At 40.1% G+C, this 19890-nt stretch overlaps 1 protein-coding gene and 1 long non-coding RNA gene across 3 annotated transcripts; one reads left to right on the top strand and one right to left on the bottom strand.

The window, feature by feature from the left end:
- Positions 1-1313: 1313 nt before the first annotated feature.
- On the bottom strand, positions 1314-8119 carry LOC111926638 (serine/threonine-protein phosphatase 4 regulatory subunit 3B-like). Its single transcript, XM_023923355.2, has 11 exons — positions 7413-8119; positions 6969-7046; positions 6639-6749; positions 5735-5851; positions 5407-5538; positions 4656-4758; positions 4039-4197; positions 3186-3355; positions 2706-2845; positions 2076-2250; positions 1314-1483 (listed from the first exon to the last, which is right to left on the bottom strand). The coding sequence occupies exons 1-11, from the start codon at positions 7959-7961 to the stop codon at positions 1403-1405; spliced, it is 1815 nt and encodes a 604-aa protein (XP_023779123.2). The 5' UTR covers positions 7962-8119; the 3' UTR covers positions 1314-1402.
- Positions 8120-8183: 64 nt separating this feature from the next.
- On the top strand, positions 8184-19292 carry LOC111926503 (uncharacterized). Of its 2 annotated transcripts, XR_015283865.1 has the most exons (6): positions 8184-8298; positions 9119-9311; positions 10083-10217; positions 13957-14033; positions 14115-16120; positions 16223-19070. It is a non-coding gene; the product is annotated as an uncharacterized LOC111926503 (long non-coding RNA). The 2 variants fall into 2 exon arrangements; XR_015283866.1 differs by lacking the exons at positions 13957-14033; positions 14115-16120; positions 16223-19070 and adding an exon at positions 19178-19292.
- The last annotated feature ends 598 nt before the right edge of the window (positions 19293-19890 follow it).

Raw genomic sequence — 19890 nt, 5'->3', positions numbered from 1 at the left:
AGAAGCTCGAGCTGGCTGTTAGTCCCTGATTCAGGGTGTCCTCCAGTTCAAAGGCAAAGAAGCTGCAAGGAAGCAGTGGTTTTAAGAAGCTCATCACAGGCCCCGAGAAAAGATGGATATTTTGAGAATAAATTACATTATCAATAAGCAAAAGGATTTGTTTTCTAATTTCACGCTTAGTTTTACAGAACTTTAAGACAAGCATCTCGGTACTTTATATATCAGTATTTTGAATTACATGGGCATTGACTCTCCAGAATGCTGGAAAGTCACTGATGTGTTCAGCAGCAGGGCTGCTGAGCATCCCTGCAGGCAGATTTGCTCAACCACTGGCCTCAGCCTCTTGAGAGCCTGTAGAATACAGCCAGATACTGAAATCTGCTAAAAGAAAGCAACTTCAGGCAAAAATAATTACTTTACTTGCAAAGTTTGAGATGTCACCTGCAATTCAGTTTCAAAAGAGTAGAAATACTTTTAAAACCCTGTACTGGCTTGGTCCTGACAGATTGAAAGTGAAGCCAAGAGTGGGGTTACCCTTTGCACAGGGTGTGACTGCACTGCAACAGTAGCTCACAGAAAAAGAAGCAAACCCACCCAAAAAAGTTTCATGTAACTTTTTATTAAAACAAATAACAAAACTTCCAAATAACACATCTTATGAAATTACAGAGTCTAATTTAAATTCCTGAATTTTACAGCTCGGCATTAATACTACCACATACTTACAAATGGTGTAAAACAAGTACATTAGGATATTTAATACAAAATTAACTTGTTTATAAACTTGGAACAAACTATCTTAAAAAGCTATACAGAAAACAATTCTTTTTCTAAAAAAGAGCTACAATTAAAACTAGCTACTACCCTAAACTAACTACTAAATCTCCAAAACATAGAAATGGCTTCACATTAAAGTATTCTAAGAGAAATAGACCTAACATATGTTACTATATATTACTACTATATTACATAATATTAATTATATTAATTATAGTATATTGCATTGTATTATATTATATAAAATTATATTATATTATATATAAAATTATATATAATTATATACTATATATAAATTTATATATAGAAGATCTTATAAAAAGATAGAATTATGTATTATATTCTATTTTATTAAAAATATATATAAGCACTACATTAAGTTATTATTATATATCTATATATCTAGATATCTATATCTATCTATATTTATCTATACATATCTATATATCTGTATCTAGATATCTATATCTATCTATATATCTATATCTATATGTGTATATATATATAGATATATCTTACAAGAGAGATCTATGAGATGGATTTCTGGTTCCGTATTTTAACATTAAACAGTTGCAGCACTGGAAAACCCATAATAAAAGTTCCTTTTAAAAAAATTCCGTTTCCCTTAGGAATCCAGACGAGCTCTTTTCTTTGGCAGTGTCCCATCTTCATCATCAGGATGAGCAAATACTTCAAATAGACCTCTCTGCCAATTAGAAAAAGGTAAAAAATTAATTTTCCACATTGAAAAATTACACACTGAGCATCTGTTTTGCCCCCAAGTCTTAGGGGTGAGCAATAAAATTCTTCCCAAAGTTCTCTGTAGCTGCTCAGAAGCAAAGATTCAAATAATGCTCAGCTGTAAAAGGCATTAAAGAGGTATCACTTCCTATATTTTGTCTGCTTAAAAACACTTATTAATTCCCTGATGGGGAATAGATTGCAGAAAAGGCAATCCCATCTGTATATCACACACACAGGGCACCAGCTGGGCAGGGAAGGAAGCCAAGGAGCAGCAACAGTTCCGTCATGCAGAAGATGCAAATTTAACCTGTGCCCACCAGGTTAACAACAGACTCCAGTCCCACCTTGTCCTCTTTAAACCTTTCCCCAAACTAGTCAGGGTTTCACTCTTGGTGAAACTAGTCATGGATCTGGGTGGATTTGTCCCTAACAAAGATTCCCAGTACAAGGCTGTTGCTGACTGTGCCGCTACACCCGCTAAAGCTCCACGAGGCTGCTCTGCTGTCCTGGCGAGGACAGGAGGGACAGGAGCTTCCATAAAAGTTCTCACCCACCTTGGGGGATGTCACCACTGTGGTCAGGGTTGTGTAGGTTGGACAGGAGCCATTGGAGCTTGGTGGTGACATTGGAGCTGCCTTCTCTTCACCTTCACTGACCTGCAGATCTTCATTCACTGGTAAGACTACGGTTTCTTTGACAAACGTGTTATCAGGCAATTTGGAAGGGACACTGCAAGAGACACAGCAGTGTGTGTGACTGAAGCTTTGACTGATGTTTCAGACTCAGCCAGGTCACAAATGCCTTCCAAAGCTTTAGAATGAATTAGGTGGACTTGGAGAAGGTAAACCAGCTCCATCCCTGCTTCCACCCTCACCGTAAGCTTCACAAATACCCAGGTGAAAATGAGTCGGACTGAATCCTAGCTCAGAAGAACAGAGGAAGATTCTGTTCTTCATAAGCTGAGAGTTCTCTGAACAGAACATTTAATCTACTGACCACATCAGCTCTACTCAAAGAAAGGTAGGTGGAGGTTTACTCTAACCCACGACATTCTCAGCAAGAATGAAACCCAATCCCAATCCCAGCCACCTGCTTCTGCTGCTCTCTGGGAAATTAAAGACCAACCAGCAGGCCTGCAGAATGGCAGCACTGGCAGCCTCATAAGACAAGAAACTGGGCCATACCTGTTCAGTTTCTCATTTTTTCGGTCTTTTTCTTGCTCATATTTTGTCTTCAGTCCCTGGAATGTGGGAATGTATTTGACAGATTCCAGGGCATCAGAGAAGTTCTCAACTATATGTGCAATAAGGAGCTGAATATCCTGCTGAATAAGGACAAAACAGGGTTTCAGTCTCAAATGTTCACATGCAGAAAGTCAGAAAGCTTTTAACTTTATTTTGGAAAGTAACTGATTCCTTGTCCAGAGCCAAAATATTCTTGTCGAGAACAAAGGGGAATAAATCAGCTTTATTCTTAGGAAAAGAGCTGAGATCTAGAAAGAATCATTAAACTTCCCTTAGAAATGGACAGTAGACTCAGCAGCACCCCAGTTCCATTTGTGACCCATTAAAACAGGATGTTTGCTATCTTGGAAATCTGCCTTTTGCCCCTTGCCCTGTGCCAGGCCATGGAGGTGCCAGTGCTGAGGCTGCTGCTGAACTTACCACTCGGATAAATTCAAACAGCTCCGCCAAGGCAGACTGGAGCAGGTTGGACCTATTCCCGTTGTCCAGCACAGCATTCACAACTGGTTCAAACAGCTTCCTCTTGGTGATGTAGCGGTTGTAGAGGTCATCTTTCAGGCCAATTATCTTCCTCATAAAGCGAAGAGCAGCTGTGTGAAGAAAGACATTTGAGCATTCAACAACCACGTGCCAGGGCTCTCACCTTCTTGTGGAGGAATTGAAAAACCTGGTGTTACCCTGAGAGGAAGATGCACCCCCAAAGTGCAGAACCAGCATTTGCTGGCAGATCACCTTTCTTTCCTGCTTGGACTTCCCTGGGTATTTGAAGGTCATCAGGAACCATGGATTTCCTTCTCAAGTCCAGCAGTAATGCATTCCAGCATGCATGAAGTTAAACTTAGCTCCCTCCTGTGCTTTTTTCCTTGTTCCCCTCCCTGAACCAGCCCTGAGTCTTTAAAGATCCTGGCTCACAACATTTAATTCACTCTCCACAAGGAGAACCAGATTTAGAACATTATTATGAAAAGACACAATTTCCACTGAAATGAGGCAAGCAATCTGTTTATAAAGGATCCTGTCATGAAGATTTGAAAGGATCCCTGTAGACTTGAAAAGAGACAACAATCCTCCTCCCATCAGAAACTGCATTACATGTAAATCTGTGCTTACAGACAGCTGCTACCTGTTTCTTTTCCAAATTACTTAATTGTAGCCAGTAAAACACAGCAAAGGAACAGGAATTCTGAGTTCAAGTGTACATTGGTTCTGATACACCTTCCACACAGGACACACAAAGCCTTGAAGAAGGAAATCACAACACCTCCATACTTACACAAGGCCAGAAATTTGTGTTTGGATTTCAGCAAGACCAGTGCTCTCCTTAGCAGATTTTTCTTGATAATGTAAATCTTCATGTGATGCTTGTGCCGTTCCACACAAAAAGACAGCAGCTGCAAAACTGAGGCAAGTTTTTCTGCTGTTTGATAATTATCTAGGAGAAAAAAGAATGCCTTAAGTTGTACAAAAAAAACAAATAATGTACTGTCAAGGTACACTGAGCCCAGTTACTATTGCAGTTCCTGCCATATTTTTAGTGGATTTTTGTTTTACTGGATTGTTTTGGGAAGCAGGACATTGGGTCAGAACAAAACAGCAAACGCAACTGCTGTTTTTTTTGCTTTTGTAGTAAACATTATTTAAAATTAGACTAGCAAAACTATGACATTATTCTCAATATACATGAAGGAAGTGTTTCTTTACAAAGTATACCATCTATGTCAACATTCCCAATTTCAGGAAGGGGCTATGAAAACTCCTGCCTGCAGAATCCCTGTCCCTGGAGGAACAGCAGCTTGCAGCAAGCATATTCCCAGCAGGAATCACAGGTCTATTGCTCTTACCAGGACTGTAAGGCCTTTCAAAGGGTAAAAAAATTAAAATTGTCATTACCTATTTCATACCAGTCTTCTGATGTATCAGCCAGAAGCGGTGCGGTAAGAACACGAATGTAACGGTTGTAGAAGATATTGAGGAATTCAATTATCTCTAAACGCTAAAAAAACAACAACAACTTCATTAAACACTGGCATTCACATACAACCTTTTAAACAAAAAAGAGTAATAACAGAAGAAACAGCCTACAAAGAACTCAGCTGAGTTCTTTGGCTCTGCAGCATTTTCTTCATACAAGATCAATTTCTTTTTTTTGGGGACAAACTTGTGAGACATCCAACCAATCTAGCTATCATTAAAAGAATCCCCAACATGGTTGCAAATATAAACTGGAAAAAACAGAAGTGACTCAAAGTGCTTGACAAAGTGTCCTTAAACCATTCTGAAATGCAGGTAGTTTTGCCCAGAACACCCTGTAAACCCTTTTACAGGTATTCTGGTACATTACAATGTATTTAAATCTTTCAGGATTTATCATCCAGATGGAGAGAGCTATGGTCAGGCAGTGCTATGGCACTGACACATGGGGCTGTGTGGTTTAACACTGGCATGATGCCCCAGATATACCTTTCATTAGTTCAATTAGTTTATCTTTTGCTTATTTAAAGTCACCATCAGACCACACTCCACTCAGTAAAAAAAACCCTATAGTTTTTTATCCTCTGCCCACAATAACAGCAACAGGGAATATCAGGCTTTTAAATCTGCCAAAACAGTGTCATGTCTTTTGCCATTCATGCTCTCTTACACTAGCTGTGGCCAGCATTTTCTTTGGATCAATCAGAGCACACAAAATCTCTATTGACTGATTATCTCCTCCAAATTCAGCGTCAGGACTACAGATTATCTGCTCAATGACCTCAGTGATGAGATGGGTATCCTGAAAGAAAAAAAACCCAAAGAAAGAAATTATAAAATAATTACTCACAAGAATGGAATGAGTTCTCCTCTTATTGCAATTTTTTTAAGATAAAAATTTAAACAAAACACAGAAATTTAGATTTTAATTTGCTGGTTATTTTCCTGTTTGCCCTAAAACTGCTAAATTCAACTAATTCCAAACCAATTTTACTTACATTCTCATTCTGCCGGGCCTCTTGCATTACAAATTCTCGGACCATGGCTGGACTAAATTCTACTAGATAAGACAATATATCTACAGCAGCAGATCTAACCTGCGGATCATCCATTCCCTAACAAAAATAATAATAAAAAAAAGAGATTAATTTGTTAGAGTAAATCAACTCTAGAGTATTTATTATCATGTGAAGCTGCAAAGAGGCGGTTTAAAAACTTAAATTAAAACTCAAAAAATTTCATTACAAAAGTTTTCATGAGAAACATGATAATATGGTTACAGAAAAGCAACAAGGAACCAGGCAAATCCTTTCCCCAATATTTTCCTCTTTTAGAAAGGACACAAGGTTGTCTGTGAATTTGAGAGCCCTTACTTAGGCTGGAAACATTCACAACATCCTACTTGCTTGAATATCTAAGACTTCATTGATATTCTATACCTGCTATCCACAATTAATTCATTTTGTACTAAAGGACCAACTGTACAAACCAAGGTGTACAACAGTTTCTGTGCCCATTTACATGCAACAAGAAGTCAGACTATTCCTTAAGGGATGAGATTTTCTCTGATAAAAAACCAATAATCAAGCTTCCACATGAAAAGGTCTCTTTCATCTTTTGACGACCTTGTCACAAGGACTTCACTGCCCTCAGACTTCTCCATCATGAAAAGTGAAAATAGTAAGAGCAGTCAAGCCAGGCTACTCTAGAGCAGAACTGTGGGTAGCTTCTGGATTCTGGACATTACCAGAAACCTCCACTCTTAGCAGAGCAAAGCTCTCCAATCAGACTTACAAAAAGGTGCTCAGCAGATTTAAAAAACAAAACAAAACAAAACAAACAAAACTATATGGCTGTGGGCTTTTCTAGTTTTATTGAAACCAGTTCTAAGTTTTCACTTACCATTAACACTTTGAGAGTTGGAAGAAATCCCAACTTTGCCAAAGTTTGAAGAAATTCTTTTTTCTCAGGTAATGTGAAAGAAAAGGCACAGAACTCCTTGAGAAACTTCATCTGTTGCACAGGGAAAAAAAAAAAAAAAAAAAAAAGCTTTGTGTATTTGTGTCAGAAAACTCTCTGAAAAAGGAAGCAGTTGCATTTTGAACTGGGGGGGTGTACTGGCTGATTCTCCAGTAGTACTTCTGAGACTGCAGAACTCTCAGAGCAGTTTCATTTTCTACTTCATCCCTCTCATTTAAAGCCTTTGAGGAGACACCAAGATTCCTGACTTACCAACTCACATCGTTGCTCACCAGGCGTAGCTTCATTTGTTAATTGCGCAAAAACTTTAGGCAAAAATTCCTCATCTTTCTGTGGAGCACACAAAAAGAACACAAATTACACAGTGAAAATAAATGTCCCTGGAACAAAATATTGGAAGTTGCATGTTCCTTAAGTACTTGTACAAAACCAGCCCCAAGGATTTGCTTGGCAATCAAAGAGAAGGACTTTATCTTGTTACAGCCCATAAAAAGCATTAAGATATTCACCTGAAATTTATCATTTTGAAAAGAAAATATCCAAGGGATCAGAAAGAAGGGAAAGCATTCAGAATATTGTGCAAATGAAAGTGCCTGCAATTAATTTTTACAGTGTTCACCAGCTACAAACCATTTCCAAACCACAGCCTGAGGGATCTCTACAGATCCCATCTAAGCCACATTAAAAACCACTTACCTTCAACCCATGTAGAATCTCCTCCCTTCTGGAGCTGATGAAGGAATTGAGGGTAGAAAGAAAGCCCTCTTCAAAATCTGACGGATTAGGCACGATGATGGCCTGAATACACTGTGCCCTGGACATCTGGTGGATTTTTTTCCTGAGTTCAGGGTCTCTGATAGGGATAATCTCCTGAAACTTTGCTATTTTGGTCAAGAATTCCCTGTGCCATCCTGGCTGAGCCAAACAAGGGTCATACTCAAGGCATCCGATGACATTCAGAATACACTCATCAGAAAACATCACCTCAAAAAGAAGGGCTTTGTCCAGGTACAAAATTCCTCTCACAATGTCAAACAGAAGATGCAAGCCTTTGGTGTCCTTTGCACTCTCACAGACCTGGAAAAGCTGTAGCAGCTTTGGAATATAGCCTTCATTCTTCAAGGCCAGCGCTAGCTTTTCCTTACGGGTGGGTGAGAGGCGAACAGACATCACTAGGTCTGCAATCTCTCCAAGCCTGTGGAGTTCACAGGCAGGAAGGTCCATCAAGGGATTAATTCTACCCATTCCTTTAGCTGTTCCTCTCCTGACTCTAGAAGCTCCTGGGTGACAGAAGCTTCTAGAGTGACAGAATGACACCAATAGCCAAAGGGGACAAGAGAGAAGCAAGACCGCTCTGCTCTGTCCTTCCTCTGCTCTGCCCCTCCAACTGCCGCAGGTGCTCTGCAGCCACTGTGATGTCACCTGGACCAGAGCCTGCTGATTGGTCCGTGCCTCCAACTCCCAAACATTGGAATGTTGGGCTCATGACTCTCCAGGGTCACGGTAACAACGGCTCTTGTTGGCTGTTGACCGTTTAGAGCTTCCAGGAGCCCTTCCAGTGGCTGCAGGGGCCTGTAAGAAGGTTGGAGAGGGCCTCTTCCCAAGGGCAGGCAGGGAAGAGGGGGAATAGCCTTAAGCTCTTTCTATTAGAAATCAGGAAGAATTGATGGACTATTAGGGTGGTGAGGCACTGTCACAGGGCGCCCAGAGAGGTTGCTCCCATCCCTGGAAGTGTTGGAGGCCAGGCTGGATGGGGTTTTGGGCTACCTGGTCTAGTAGAAGGTGTCCCTGCCTATGGCAGGAGCATTGGAACCAGATGAACTTTGAGGTCCCTTCCAAACTTATGATCAAATTGTCATCGTGGAAGCATGCTGGGACACTTTCCCAGCTGTAGCTGAGGGCTGTGGGCTAGGAAGGGAGGATTTCAGTGTTAAGGAAACTTCCCTATCCAAACACCCAAGAGCCACTCTGGAGTCACTCTCACATCACCTCATGTGGTACCAAAGGTTTTCACAGCTATACCCTCCACTCTCACGCAGTCAGACCAGGTCTCCTTACCAGCTTAATCCTGGGTTTCCCATAGCAGTGTCAGCGATGTCCAGATCCTCAAAACAATTTAATCATGACGCTCTAACTAAGTAACAAAAAAACAGATCAAGCTGGTGCCTCTGAGGAGGAACCTGGAATAAAGAAGCTCCTGTGCTTTAGACACATAGAACCCTCACCATCTATGGCCATGAAGGTCTGGGGCTCATCAGCTCCTGCTGTGTCTGGGAGTGTCTGGTCCCCTGGCTGCCCCACAGGTCCCTGTGCCCTTTGTAATGCAAAGGGTAGTTCATGGCCTCTTACCTTGGGCTCAGGCTCCTGCCCCCCTAGAGCTCAACCTGCATCTTGTACTGCAGCTGCATCCCGAGTTACCTGCGCTGAATGCATTCTTGAACATCTACCTCACCAGCATCTGCTGGGAAAGTAATGCAGCTGGCTGCAAGCAACCAAGGGCACTCCTGCAGCGTGCAGAGGGACAACTTCCTGATCCAGGTTTTAGGTGAACCATCCAGAGGTTGTGGATGCCCCATCCCTTGAAGTGTTGGCCAGGCAAGTTGGGGGCCTGAGCAACTGTGTCTAGTGAGAAGCATCCCTGCTCATGGCAGAGGGGTTGGAACTGGATGATCTTTAAGGTCCCTTCCCATGAAAACCATCCTACGATCCTATGATTTGGAAGAGATATAAAAACAATAATAAGTGTATCACAGCTCTTACCCCATGTTGGCTTGGTAATAGCAGCTGGTTTTGTCTTTTCAGTAAGTGCAAAGAATAATTCATGTTTGTGCAACACCTTAGAAATTTCAAATGACGTTCTAAGTGTTCTTTTCCCACCACTTAACTTAAAGCTGCTACATGTCCCTTCATACCACGTTCACTAAGGGCCACGCTGGCCCATCCAGCAATAGGACACATGCTGCTATATGGGGAGGCATCAGTGACAATGAACAATCCCACCAGCCCATTAGGGATGAAAAGCCTTTTGCAATCAGATTGCAATGAACAGGTCCAGTGTTTCACAATTAAGGGTGAGTTCCAGCTTCTTCTACCTGTGGTGATGCCTTAAAGAACCTATAAATGAAACAACACACGCTTTTGAGATAATATTAGTATAGGAGGTAATATAAAGCCTGGTGTTTATTGGAGGCCTCCAGGGCCAGATATGGAGAATGTCCACAAAATGCATCCCCCCCCCGGGATGAATACAGTTTTCTAAGTTTAGAAAATTAGCATAATTGACAAAAAATCACCAATTAGAGACATAACTGGTGAGGCAATTTCCCCCAGTTCAACCCTTCTCTGAATTCTGTCTCCCTTTTTCAGGGACTAAACGCTCTTGATGAAAATGTGTCTCAAAGAGCTGGTTTTGACCTTGGTTCCTAGGGAGGGACAGTGGCTTTGTAACCCCCAGGGATTGGAGCTCTGGAATATATTTTGTCTTTCTGCCTAGGGAGAGAGGTAAGGAAAAGTACTGGGACTACGAATACACTAATAGGCTACAAATACATGTGTAAAGAATACAGAAATATATAAAAGAAAAGAGACAAAAATCGATTTGGCATCAATGGAAAACTGCATCTGAAATAGGCATGGAATGAGTCCCCTGAAAAACAATGCAGGAGGCCTTAAGAAAACAGGAGACCATGCACAGGCACAAGTCGTGATACTTTTTCTGGTCAGAATCCCTTTAATAGAGAGTTTTTCCTGGAAAATGTTGATTTATTTTTAGCAAAATAACCATGGTAGAAGTCAGTTTTGAGGAATTTCTTGTTTGAGCTCTACACTATGAAGCTTCTCTTCATAGTTCCCATACTCTGCTTCCTTTTGCCTTTGAAAACACTTTTCTAAAAAAACAGAGAAACAAGTGTTATAAATGAGAGAGGTTAGAATTAAAATGTTTCAATCCTAGTCACGTATTTTTAATTTTCATTTTGTGAAAATGCTCAGCTCTGGATTTTCACCTCCATTAAAACATCATAAAACCAAGGAAAAATGTTTCTACGTACTCCATTAAAATACACAAAAGTATTAATCTCCCATTGATAGAAAGGGATTGTTGGAACCTTTTTTCCAGAGGAAACACTCATTCCAGAGCGTTTTCTCCTACACTTGTCTTTAAACTGAGACACGTGCCAGGCATGATCAAGAAGGAAGAACTGCTCAGTACAGTGGAGACATTACTTCTGCAAACCCTTTTTTTTATTTTTTGGCAGCACTTAGGCCTTAAAACACTGTTTAAATCCATATCACCACAACCCAGAGTGGAGATGCAGAGAGACAAGCATTCCTGGGCTATATAGCTTTTATATAGCTCCAGGAATTTGGAGTCTCTGTTGGCAATTGGTGGAAAGTGGAGGAGCTACAGGGTTAGCAGTAGTCCATAGGAAATGTTAACTGTAGAGATGCATTAGGAAACACCTCTCCTTCTCAAAAAGGGGAGCTTTGGTGCCTGACCCCAGTGCCCTGATCCCTGGGGGATGTGAGACCCCAAACCATACCCTGAGAGAGAAACAAGAACTGGAGTTAGGATTTTCAGCAGCCCTGGCATTTCTGTTCTGCTTATGGGAAAAGATACACTTCACACAAGCACAGCCTGCAATTTCAAAGGTGCTTTAGCAGCCAGCAGTCCAACTGCAAGACATTTTCTGATCTTTCCATTCCCTGTTTAATGTCACAGTCTGTTCTGTCCAAAATCATGGTGCTGTTGTCTTCTGGGACATCAGAGCCTGCTCCATCCACCAGACTTTAATGCATAATCAAAGAATTAAAGAAAGTGGCTTCTTCAGAGTCCATTCCCCAGTTCTTGCATGTACAAGCAGTTGTGGAACTCTTCATTGGTAGAAACCAGGAGTACCATCTGCCCCGTACTACCATTACAAAGAACACACCGATACAAACAACAGATTTATGCCACTAAAATAAATGTTGGACTCCAAGGTCAGCTGTAGCTGAGCAGAGGATACTCCAGCTATTCAGTGGATAAATACTAAAGATATTTTTTTCTTGATCCTATGCAATGAGATATCAAGTAGGGCTGGTCTGTCTTCTGCTGGTATGGAGAAATAAAAAAACACAAACTCTGAACACCCTCAGTATTTTCAAATGTACCTTATAGGAAAAGCATGGAAGAGCTTTACACATCTAGTAATTAAATACTTATTGTGTTCTTATAGAAATATACAGAAATAAATTTTTTCTCTAATTAAATATTTTAAATGTGTTTTAAAAATAAGATTGTTGAATTATTTCCCAAGGGTAAAGAAATGCAAGACCACAGAATGCACTGTTGCTTCCATACAGTCAAATGAACTGCTTCCCCAGCAAAGCTCAAGGGTTTTTGCTGCATGAGATCAGTGCAAAGCAGAGCAGTTGCATTCATGTGGTGAAGAGAGATTAAGGACATTATGCTGGGGGTAAGGAGATGTATGGCCCTTATTGCAGGAGTTCCTAATGCCCTGAGGCCTGTGTGATCTGCCAGACTGGACTGAGGGCAAAATGGACCTGACTAACCCTTTCTGACCTTGCATCACAGGAACAGAGACGTCCAGGAGTCTTTGCTGTTAAAGCAAAGGAGTTTGCTTTGTTCTAGGCCCTCTTAACATGACAAACAGGAGGATTGCAGAGTCTAGACATACCACCCTGAGGGACTGAGGAAGGCAGAAAAGAGCCCCTAAGCTGCCTTCAAATATCATTACTATAATTTCATTAGATATTATCATATGTTATCATTAGCTGTAGTGCTGTAGTTTTATTATTATCACAATTAATCTTTCTTACCCAGAATAAGAAATTCCAGAAACCTACACATTCCAGCCTCAAAAAAAAATCCCTTTCATGCCCTTCTTTTTAGTCATTGTGATCTGAGCCCTGTATTAAGTTCTAGCTACAAGCATTTCTACACTGAAATCCTTATTGATTAAATCTGTTGGATCTAAAGTTTCTCCCTCTGCATTTTTGCAAAATGATAACAAAACAGTGTTGACAGAAAAAGACACAGGAAGCAAATGTTGGGGTGGATGCCCATTCAGGTGCATTCAGGCAGAAAACCCTCTCCAGTCTAATGAAATTTCAAGCACAAAACCCTGTGGCAAGGCTGGGTAAGACTAGTAAAGCTCATTATTTTGTATTAAGCCATAGTACAATCAAGTTTACTTTCTTGCAAAAGACAGAACATGTCAAGATCCTGAAGTGGCACAGAGAAATGGGTGAAAGTTACTGATACACTAGAAAGCTAAGTTGAGGAATGTGTACATTGCCAGAAAATTGTAGTTACCAATTTTGCCACCAGCCTCAATGACAGTGGTTAAAAGCTTTCCCGGGTCTGTGGGGAAGAGATTGGAATTTTAAAAAATGTTCAGTCTTGAAGCACCACTGTGCCCAAATAGCTTTTGGGTATTAAACAGATTGAGAGGTTTTAAAGGTGGCATTTTTGAACAACCTGCATGTCACAATTCCTACCTTTTATATTTGAGTGGCACCTAGGAGCAGGCAGAGGATGAAAATGTTTTAGTTTTAAAATAATCTATTTCAGCTTTACACCTCCCTAGGAGAAGCATTGTCCTCCTTAGCAATGAAAGGGATCTATGCCATACATTTATTCATGAGGGAAAAAATTTACTTTATGCTTGGTGAACACTAAATAAAGCATGTGAATCTCCAGCAGATCTCCTTCATACACGCCTTGCTGTCAGTTTGCAGCCACCCATTGCTGTACAGAGAAGAGGGTTGGGAAATAGATTGTGTATGGTGAGGGGAAAAACCTTTCCACTCACAAATGTGAGAATAGGAGAACAGGCAGGATGGGTGCCTTGCTGGCAGGGCCTCCAGGACATAGCTGGGACATGAGCAGGACAACTGAAGGAAATTTGTGTGGGATGCAGAGGTATTTAGCCTCCATCAGTCCCAGCAAGCCAGTGTTTAGGGGAAAATTATCAGGAAAAAAAGTAAATTTAGTCCTTCTGCCTATATTGGAAAACCTTCCCAGAAGTACTAAAGTTTTAATTAAATTGCTGTTTTCAGTCGTTCAGTTTTAAAGACCAGCTTATCTTCTGGGAATTCTGTCTTTTAGTAACCCTAGTACCTCAGAGCAGCATACCTTATATAATTAAACCAATCTCACAGCAAATTCCAGATTGGCTGTGGAGCACAGCAGTCCCTGGGTAATCAGCACCTTATTCAAAATCTGCTCTTTGCTTAGAGTGTCTCAATACTCTTCAAGACTCCTCAAGACTCTTCAAATCCCTGGCTGTTATTTACTTCACAGTACTTTTGCAGGTACTACAGTCCTCATTATTCAAACATAACCCAAGGGGAAAAACTAATGTTATTAATGTATCTCAAATATTTCACTTTTAGGTCATTAAAACTCTGGTATCTTCCTCCCACTCTCCAAGCACCCCCTTATGTTGTTGCTCTTTGATGACTGCCACCTGTGTGACCAGCCTTCCCAGCTAAGGAGCCACTAACACTGCAAATATCACTATATTGCCATTAATAGAACACACAGTAAGGTGCCCAAACAGCTGAAATTACTTCTTCCAAACTGTAATCTATGGTATTTATCCACTATGAACTTGAAACAGCACTTGCTGTTGTGCTGCTTGTTCACTGCTCCCAAGAAAGACCATCCCAGTTAAACTTTTTTTCCCTATAACATCTTGTCAGAAAATTATTTTTCTTTATTTCTTTTTTATCTTCCACCATTCCACTGCTCCTTTCTTCCTCTCTCTTAATATTCATGAGTAATGAATTAATATTGAGATCATTGCCTCAAGGAAAGGTCAGGTCTGTGGTGAATGGACAGTATAAGAGTGCAGAAATCTGATGCCTGTCACTGGTTTGTCACAAGGAACTACAGGAAGTCAGCACAAGTCACCTGAATTCCTCCATAAAATGAGGGAAAAGTGTTCCATACCCTGACCCCAAAGGTTTTCTGGGAATCCCCCCAAAGAAAGTTTCATTTTTAGAACACGAATTTTTTGGAAAAGCAATTTTTCATAAGTAAAATCCCAAAAGATGGCCATGGATAGAGATCAGGATGATTAGAACTATCAGGATCAAAACATCTATACTTGTGGGTTATTTTGCCAAAGAGTTTTGATGTTCTTGTCCTGAGCTTTCATGGGTATCTTCCACTGTGGTGCTGATGGAGGACAAGATGGAATTCCTCACAAGCACAGTGGGATAAGGGCAGCTTCCCAGAACTGAGTGACATTTGGTTTGTGTGGGGCCTTGTAAAAGGAAGTGCTTCAAACAGTAAAATGGATATATACAGAATAAAGAATGGGAGTTTGGTGACTATTAAGATTTTAAGGTGCTGATACTGGAGCTCTGAAGTGGCTTGTAAAACAAGGTGATTTCAAAGGGCCTGAAATCCAGAGAAACATATCAAAAAAGGTTTTGCTTTGAAGGAGATTGGGACAGTTATTCACACAGGAGCAAGCAAACCTCCTGCCTGTTCGAGTGCACTTTGGATTCTGGAGGAATTGCACTGACTTCACTCTGGCAATCCAGCTGTCAGTTTGTTTAAGTAAACATGTGTTCAGCACAAACAATAATGTTTTCTTCCAAAAGTTGCTGAACATCTTCACAAAGTGGATTAATTATGCAGTCAGCAGTTTCCCCTGATTGTTGACAAAACTCCAAAGCTGGGAGAACAATCAGCAGTTAAAGCACTGCGGCATGTTTGTGTGTGAAATTTGTGAAATCAGGGAGTATAGAAACAAAGTCTTCGAAAAATCAGGATTGTTTTGACTTTTGTTGATGAATGATGATGCTCATAAGGATTTGCATTGCACCCCAGGAGCAGCTCTGATGTTCTCTGAGAGTCATCTCATTACACCCATAACAGCCAACGTCACTGATTTCCTTTCTTCAAAATTAAGGATTGAGAAATGTGAATGAGACTAGCTGGAATACTGTCTGAAATATGACAAAAACCAATGAAAAATCTATTGTTCTGTACTTACTTTTTAAAAAAGCTTGAATACTTATAAAACACTCTGGCCAGCTGTTGTTGTCAGACATAAAGTGGTTATCACAGTTATCACTGTTGTTATGATGGAAATGATAACGAGCTCCCTGACGTCAACACAAGGCTCAAAATAATGTCCTCTGAAGCATACAAAAAGCCTTGAATAAATATTTCTCTCTTTAAAAATGCCATTGTATGTGGATAGATTTAAAAAATTAAATATATTGTAAACTGATCTGTAACTCAGCCATGCAAAATGTTGGATCAATTTTGAAAATGTTTAGAGATTTTAATTCATAGAAATATTAACAGAGGTTTTTTGGTGCAACTATCAGAATTTTCTTGCTTCCACTGTACCACTTCCAAGTATTTGAGAAATTATGTCATGGTAGAATTGCAGGATGGAGTGAAGTCACAGCTAGCAAGGCCTAAGTAAGCAATTGGCCATCTTTAGATACCATAGGATTTCACATAAATGTAAGAATCACAGGAAAATTTAGGTTGGAAGGGACATCAGACCAATCTACTACTCAAAGCAAGATGTTTTTAACCTAACTTGTAAGAGTTATCTTAGTTACACTGTTGAAGAGCTACAGGAACACAAATAGAAGAAGTATTGTACCTTTTCTCACCTCAGAGAACACTTGAAATGTATAAACAACACCCATAACCATCCACTTTGACAAAATCCATGTGCTGCTGTTACTAGAAACACTTACAGAAATAATTATTTTCCCACAGATGTTCATTTGAAATGTGTAATTAGCATTTCTATATAAGCAATCTATTCACAATTACGCCCTAAAATCTTTTGCTAAAATGATTATTCTTTCACTTGGATGTAGAAATATATTCAGTCAATCTATCTGATAACTCACAATCTAAAATATCAAGTCTTGGAAAGAAAAAAGGTACAGCCTGTGTCAGATGTGCAAACTTGGAAGCCCTTGCATCAAATCTACTCACCCTGCCACCAGTACATGAAAGAAGCTTTTATTTAGTGAAGTTTTATCAAGTGAAGCCTGAGGATGTATCTCATATCCATTTTTACTTCTCTATATGTATTACTTGCAGTAATTCACCTTGGTTGAAATGAGGTTGAATCAAAATTTTGGTTGGTGTTTCTTTGATGAACATCTTACAGATTTCCCCCTCTAAATATACTCAGCCTTAAAAAGGCATCACTCATGTCAAGCAAACTGAAGACCACTACTGCATAAGTAATGGCAATTACAAAGCACTGGGGGGAAAACAATTCCTCTTCCAGTACATTTCAGTATCTTGTATAAAGAACCCTCACACTTCTAGAAACCTCCAGTAAATGAGAAGCACCGAGCTTTTTGGCCTAGAAACCTGGAAATGACAATTGAGGTTTTTTTTGGTTGGGATTTGAGCAGTCTTTTGTAGAACAACATGAACACATCATTCAATCCCTTCATTACTCATTGGAACCATGCTTGCATTTTTCTCTGGAAATACAGGCACTTCAGGATACAATATTTTATTTGCTTAAAGGGGAAAGATACCCCAACCAAACACTCTTACCTTCTTTCCAAAGGCTATGCCAATAATCTTGCTTGCAAAGTCTCTTGTTTCAGTTCTTCCCACAACAGTTTCTTGACTGACTGCTTGGCACTGGGTGTTTGCTCTGGACCTGCCCACAGCTGTGTAGCTCTTTGCAGTTTTCCTGCTCTAGCTCCACATGTACACAGTAGGAACTCCTCAATGCTGATTTTAAAATAACAGGTGGCCTTTTCCAGTGGTTTTTTTTTTTCTGTACAGACACAAGAGAAATATCGAACTGGTGATCTGTACTGCTGTCTCTCAGACAGTGGAGGTGGTAGTGAGAAAAACAATGCCAAAAATTAATGCTTACTGTGGAAAAAAGCACATCAAATTGACTTGTAATGGTCTGCTGTAGCATTATTTCTAATTGGCATCTCACTATGTAATTAGATGATTGTGCAACACACTTGAGCAATAATGCAAAACTAGATCATTTATGGGAGAAAAAAACGCTAGACTGGGTAATCAGCAGTGTGCAATACATGTGGCCTGCACTGAAGTTTGCCACATCTCATTCATCTTTTTAAAAATTCCTGAAATGTGCACACCATTACTTCCCTATTATGGGGTGCCCTCCAGAAACCAGCAGCCTTTCTACCTTTACACTCGAACAGCTCTTGGCCTGAGGGGCTTTTTGCAGCAGCCATTCAATGGAAAAAATCCCAAATACAACCACACATTCACACATGTTCCTCTGCCACAATAAGAACTCCACCAAGGTTTGTTCTTCAGCACAAGCCTCTCTAACTGATCTCTCACAAAGTAGCTGTAATGGCAGCTGAAGACATCAAAAACAGGCCTTGCCCCTGACTTTTCTGTATAGAATTTATCCACACGTGGATGGGGCTTTCTACCACATATGGATGGCACAGAAAGACTTTATCAGAAGAGTAGGATTCCCCAGCTCTGCTTTACTGTAACAAGTTAGTCAAGCTATAATTTGGACTCCTCCTCTACAAACAAGTCCATGCTATCGAAAGCCCCCAAGTATTGTCAATAAAAGTCTCTGCTAAGGGATGAAACTGCTCTGAACCTGTATTTTTCTCCTGAGTTTCTACTTTCTCTCTGCTTCCCACCATTCTGCTCCTGCATCTACCACTCACATTGAGTCTAAAAACATCATGAGCTGAGCAGAGGGCATAAGCTGCCTTCATCTAAATGCTGGAGGCTACTGCTCCTGCAGTTCATGTGTGTTTCACAGTCATGAACTGCAGAGAAGACAAAAACTTCAATAAAATAACCTTAAATCTTCTCAGCATCATCCTATGGTAACTCTTTGTCATGACGATAAAAGTACATTTAATTACACAGACAAATTATGCATTATGTCATTCACAATAAAAGGACATTAAGACTGAAATTCTTGGAAATAGCATGACAGCTACAATGAAGCTCATGCATCATTCCAACATTATTCATTCCAAATTGTAAGAGTTGCAGATCAGGGTGCTTCAGTGTATTGAATGCAAGCTCCCTATAGATCCAGGCAGGAGCTTGTGATATCCTTCCAGTCTATCCTCACTAGTGACAATACATGGAAGGGAATGAGGAGAAAAACTACTGTGGAAATATTTTTTTTTAAAAAAAATAGTCTGTAACACCAAAAATACTCCATTTCAAAATCAAAATTTTGCTAATGATTAGAAACTCACCAAGAGTTATGTTGTGCCACTGAATTTTCCTAGCATACGAAAGGCATTCCTAGGAAGAAGAGTTTCCTCAGGGCTGAGAATATTTTCTTTGCTCTCATCCTCTATAAGAAAAAAGAAAAATTGCTTTTAAGACCAAATGTGCAGCATGGCAGACTGTGCTGCTTAGAAAATCCTCATGTCTGACCTTCCGATGGGCAAGACCTGAAATGTCTTTTTTTTTGTCCCAGGCTAAAAAAGAGAGAGTTCTGTGCTTTGCAGAAGAGGCTCATCAGTGCACAAGATCTGACTGACAACAATCTGTGGGGCATAATGACATCCCAGAAACTTGGGGCATTTCAGCAGGTGCATTTCTAGCTTTTTCACAGGGAAAGCTACTCACATGACCCCTGCAACAGCCATGAAAGAGTCCTAAACACGAGCATGAAAGCCCAAAATTGTAGTTGTTAAAGGGTATGTTTGAAAAGTTGATGTTTTCTTTCCCTTCTCCTAAGGAGAAGATAACACACAGGAAAATCACAATTCCTCCCAGTCTCCCTCATTACACAGCTCTTCCTCTTAGTGCTTCCACAGTATACACAAATCTCAAAAGACAAATGCCAATTAGTCTGGCACAGACATATCTTCAAGGCTCTCTGCTTCTGAATATCAGATTATGTGAAGATTTAAGCGTCTGTTCTCACCTCAGTGATAAACAGATGTTTTTCCCAAATGCACAGGTTGTAGTTGTTCATATCTGTGCCCTTTGTGACAATCACAAGTAATAACAGCAGTCAGATCATTACAAGAAAGTGGGCTGGGTAAATAGGAAATGTTGAAATTCAGCCTCCCTGGGAAAAACAAAGACATGTTACTATTCATTTTGGGTGTTTTCTGTATGAAAACAAATTAATCACCACCAATATACAACATCTGTATGGATTAAAGAGGAGTAAACATTGGA

Source organism: Cyanistes caeruleus, chromosome 2 (assembly GCF_971803275.1).
Source record: "Cyanistes caeruleus chromosome 2, bCyaCae1.hap1.1, whole genome shotgun sequence".
Classification (NCBI taxonomy): domain Eukaryota; kingdom Metazoa; phylum Chordata; class Aves; order Passeriformes; family Paridae; genus Cyanistes; species Cyanistes caeruleus.
The sequence above is the reverse complement of the archived record's forward strand: the minus strand, read 5'-3'. Positions and strand labels throughout refer to the sequence as shown.

Coding starts and splice junctions, on each gene's coding strand:
- LOC111926638 (XM_023923355.2), bottom strand. CDS start 7,961: ATGGGTAGAATTAATCCCTTGATGGACCTTCCTGCCTGTGAACTCCAC. Junction 4,759..5,406: donor AAATGCTGGCCACAGCTAGT/GTAAGAGAGCAT, acceptor TTGTTTTTTTAG/CGTTTAGAGATAATTGAATT. Junction 4,198..4,655: donor AGAAGACTGGTATGAAATAG/GTAATGACAATT, acceptor TTTTTCTCCTAG/ATAATTATCAAACAGCAGAA.